Source organism: Vigna radiata, chromosome 8, assembly GCF_000741045.1.
Source record: "Vigna radiata var. radiata cultivar VC1973A chromosome 8, Vradiata_ver6, whole genome shotgun sequence".
Lineage (NCBI taxonomy): Eukaryota > Viridiplantae > Streptophyta > Magnoliopsida > Fabales > Fabaceae > Vigna > Vigna radiata.
This window is the reverse complement of record NC_028358.1, coordinates 13,112,593-13,117,045: the sequence shown is the minus strand read 5'-3', so window position 1 is coordinate 13,117,045 and position 4,453 is coordinate 13,112,593. Positions and strand designations below refer to the sequence as shown.

The following is a 4,453-nucleotide window of genomic DNA, read 5'->3' as shown; positions in this document are numbered from 1 at the left end:
ATTCAATCTAGTGCACTTCTGTCTTTGTTCTTTGACTTTGTTCTTTGATCTTCAGTTTGTTTCTTTATTTTTAATAGTTCTGTTGAATTGATGTTGAATAGTCTTAGGTCTGATTGTGATTTTTACTTTACTTTCTATTTGGTTCTGATCTGTGATGATCTAGTCTTTGCATTTATATTTACATTTCTAGAATAGGCATACAATTAGGAGATTCATTTGTTCATTGTTTTCATATATTGAGCACTAGATTTCTTTAATTTGCATATCCAGATTCATTGGTTTCATATTCATTTTAATTGCATAGATTTTGTTACTGTTTCTATCTTAGGTAGTTTAGATTTCCATATAGTTTAAATTTCCTTTTATTTCATATTATTTCTTATTCAAAAATAGATTTTAGTTTTAATTCTTTTCTTGTTAATTTCATTCTTTTAGTGTCCCCACCTTGTTTCATAGTAAATAATTAGTAAATAAGTACAAGACTTTAACCATACACTTTCAACTTAACAAGCGAGTCCTAGGATTGATATTCTGGTCATCACTATGCTACATTAGTGGAGACCAGTTCTTTGTTCTTCCTTAGGCGACTAAAAGGAGTTTAACAAATGGCGCCGTTGCCGGGGACTCGGCGAATTAAGTCTTAGAGTGTTAGGTTAGTCTTGTTTAGGTTTATTTCTTTTTGCATTTTTTTTTAGTGAATTTAGGATCTGTTTTTGAAGTTGTAGCATTTGTAAATATTGATTTTGGTTTTTGTGTGTTTAGTATATAATTCAGAAATCTGTGATTAGTGTTGCTTCTCAATTGTTTCTTGTGTGCTTGATTGAACATCTTTTTGAAGAGGGTTTGGCTGAGAGTAGGTTCTGCCATCTTTGGGAAATTAGTGGGATTAGCTTGGGGTAGTTTTAGTTGCTTAAGAGTGCTGTAATTTTTGAGGACATTAGTTGAGCTGTTAGTATGGCTGGTCCTGTGGAGAAATCCATGAAAGAATTGGCCAACCAAGCAATGGAGCACCAGTTGGAGTGCAGCCACCTACTTCAGGAGAAAAATGCACCCAGTTTTGAGCTGAAAGCTAGCTTCATCAGGCTACTACCCAAGTTTCATGGATGGGAGCATGAGGATCCACACCAACATGTCAAAGAGTTTATTCTCATATGTTCCTCCATGACGTCTTCAAGAATTCCAAAGGAAGCAGTGCTAATGAAGGCATTTCCTATGTCCCTACATGGTGCAGCCCGAGACTGGTTTATCTACCAGCATTATCCCTTTACTGGATGGCAGGAGTTGCAACAGAGATTTCTAAACAAGTTTTTCTCAACTGCAAAAACAGCTAACCTAAGGAAGGAGATCACTACCATTGAGCAGTTTCAAGAAGAAAGCCTGGCAGATTATTGGGAGAGGTTTAACAGGTTCTGCACAGCCTGTCCAAACCACCAAATTTCAGAGGCATTGCTCCTGGTCTACTTCTATGAAGGACTCCTATACAATGAAAGGTTTTTGGTTGATGCAGTTGCTGGAGGATCTTTGTTAGACAAGACATCAACAAAAGCAAGGAAGCTGCTGAGCAAGATTGCTGGAAATGATCCTGATGAGGTATCTGGTGAGCAAGTAATGCAGGTATACTTCGAACTTAGCATTCCAATCCATTTCTCTGAGGTTCACATAGATGTTAATGCTTTTAATCTGTTAAATACTGAACCCATAGAACCTGCCATGAAAACTGTCCCTGTCATGCATGTTCATTCTGACATTCTTGATTCAGCATTTCAAATTGACCATGTTAACATACCAAATGCTGTTTCAGATACATACATTGACTTTAATAGAATGTTGTATGATAGGTGGGCAGATTTTGATGATGCAGCTGCTAATTTGAAGATTGGTAAGATAATTTTAAATGAGCCAACACAGGTTTCTTCTGAACTTGAGGCTCTAGTTGTTTTACCTGATTTGCCAATGCATTTGAATGCCTTTGATTTGCTGCACTTTGGCTCTGAAAAGCTTATAACTGAAACTGATGTAGTTTTGTATGATCATTCCAAATTTCTTGATTCAGTTTTAGCCATTGAACCTGTGGATTTGAATGTTGTTATTCTTGACTTAACCATGAATATAGATGATTGCTTGGATATGAATGAACTTTTGCATGATAATATCCTTGAATTGAATTTTGATTTTGCTGATGATGCATATGTCAGTATTGAGCTTGATATAGAAACTGTGCAATCTGAGAACTCTATAGAGTTAGGACTAGATTTTGATCTAACACAGTTTTCTAAGAATTTCAAATGTGATTGTGAATCTGCTTCTTGCTCCATTTGCATTGAAATAAATTCGGTGATACAATCAAATTCCAAAGTTCTGACAGATGCTACTAACTGTGAACTTGATCTTTGTGCAGAATTCAAGAAAGAAAGGAATGCTGAAAACATTAAGGCAGTTATTTGGGAGGAGGAAAATGCAGAAAGGCTTGGAAAGATCTCTAGCCTAGTGCCACGCACACAACAGCTGCTAGTGGAAGGGGAGCTATTGCTACTGCAGCAGTTTGCTTAGGAAAATGAGAAGCAGAACCTGGCACTTGAGAGAGTAGTGCTGATCCAACTAATTCCTGGCAGAAACAGATTGGTGCAGCCAGGAAGTTGCTGCAAGGAGTGATTGAGTGCCTGAGAAACAGACTGATAAGCTGATAGGAACGTCCTTCAATCTTCAAGAAGGAGTGGCTCCTTGATCCAGAATGACGCAGCGGAATGGAAAACGAAGTTGATGGATACAATGCACGACAGGTGTTTGATAAAATGTTTGGACGTGTTTGGATGAAGGTGTGGATAGAATTCTAGCTCAGAAGGCTTTCCTAAGGGGAAAGAAGCTAGAGGATGCAAAGCTAAAGCTAGCAAAGAATTTGAACTTGAGAGAAGTGGCTGAATTTTGACAGCATAACACTAATTTCATTCAAGTTACCATTACAAAGGATTTGGCTTCTCTTTTATAGATGAAGAGAGCCTATGAGTCGTGTAATGCAAGCCATGAACTTATTACAAATGTGTTGGAAAAGAAGTGTACAATGGAAGTTTGGCATTTTGCACGTGGAAGATATGGATCATAAGCTTCAAGAAGTTGTTGTCCACGTGGTAAACATGGAAAAGGTGCTGCAAGGTGCTACAAGGTATATTGCACGTGGAAAAGGTGTTGGCAGCTGGTGTATCCATGTAGGAAACATGTTGCTAAATGAAGTGTTGGCCCTGAACAAGGCTCCTCTTGTCTCCTTTGCTTGGCAATTCTTCTAAGTGTTTGGCAAGCCTTATTAATGTCCTACAAAACAAAGTAAGATGTATTTAGTTAAAGAGAAACTTGCTAAGACTTTAAGAAGTAAAGATTTAAGTTTTCAATCAACTTCCCTTTCTTAGTCTTAGTGTAAGTTGCTACTTCTTGGATGGTAAGTCCCTTTAGGGGTTGCCATCATAAGCTTTTTCCTGTCTTTTCTTTTTCATAGTTTTAGAAATTTTCTAGTAGATAGAATAATAATAGGTAGTATCATAAATACTAGGATAGAAAATATGTTATTCATAATATAAAAATTAAAAAGATCAATTTTGATTTGTGGCCCTATTTGAATAAATTTTCCTTTTATGGTAGCTTTGTAGTTTTAGTTTTGCTTTTCTAGTTTTGTTCTTATACATTTTTTTTCTTCATTGTGTTCAGTTTTCTTGATTCTATTGTACATATTTCTTGTTAAATTCTAGTTCTGCCATATACATTCTTTGTTTCAGTTGTGCTTTTAATTCTTGTATATCCTTTGGTTATCTGTCTTGTACATACTTGTTTTGCTACTGTTCAATTCTACTTATTTTTGTGTTTTTCAGTTTCTGTTATGTAAATATCTGATGTTGTTTGTCTTGTATATACCTATTACATATACTTGTTGATGTCTGTGTTGTTATTAGGAAGCCTTACCCACTCACACATTGAGGGCAATGTGCCTCTTAAGTGTGGGGGTGGGAAGGTACAGGTTCAATTTTTTTTTGATGTAAATAACCTTGTTTAGTATCTCTTTTTGCAATAAAATAGGTGTAATTTTTTTTTTCTGAGTTGTTTTTCCCTTAGTCTAGGTCTGGTCTGGTTTTTTTTAATTCTTGCTTTAGTTTGTAAATACCTATTTTTGTACTGATCTGTTTTAGTTTAGTTTTTAGCTTTATTGATAATTGTTCTTAGGTCTAAAGTTCTTTCTTTCATTTTTAGCTTAGGTTCTTTTCTTTTCCTGTTGTTATTGCCTCTTCCTTTTAATCAGTTACTTGTTCTGTTTTAAGTTTCATGCTTTGTTTTGAGTTTTCAATTAGGATTCTTTTCATAATTAGGTTCTATTTTTCATTTGTTTTGTTCTAAATCTGTTTTGGCTTTCTCTTTGCTAATTCTTTTGTTACGTAGCCTATAGGAATAGTTTAGGTTTATCTTTTGTTAA

At 35.4% G+C, this 4,453-nt stretch overlaps 1 protein-coding gene across 1 annotated transcript in view; it reads right to left on the bottom strand.

Annotated features, from left to right (window-relative positions):
* Window positions 1-2,546: 2,546 nt before the first annotated feature.
* The window catches only part of LOC106770255, a 3,915-nt gene continuing 2,008 nt past the window's right edge, over window positions 2,547-4,453 (bottom strand). Inside the window, exon 2 of the mRNA XM_014656070.1 lies at window positions 2,547-2,660. Within this exon, the coding sequence (XP_014511556.1) occupies window positions 2,547-2,660 (114 nt within the window). The remainder of the gene's footprint in view (window positions 2,661-4,453) is intronic.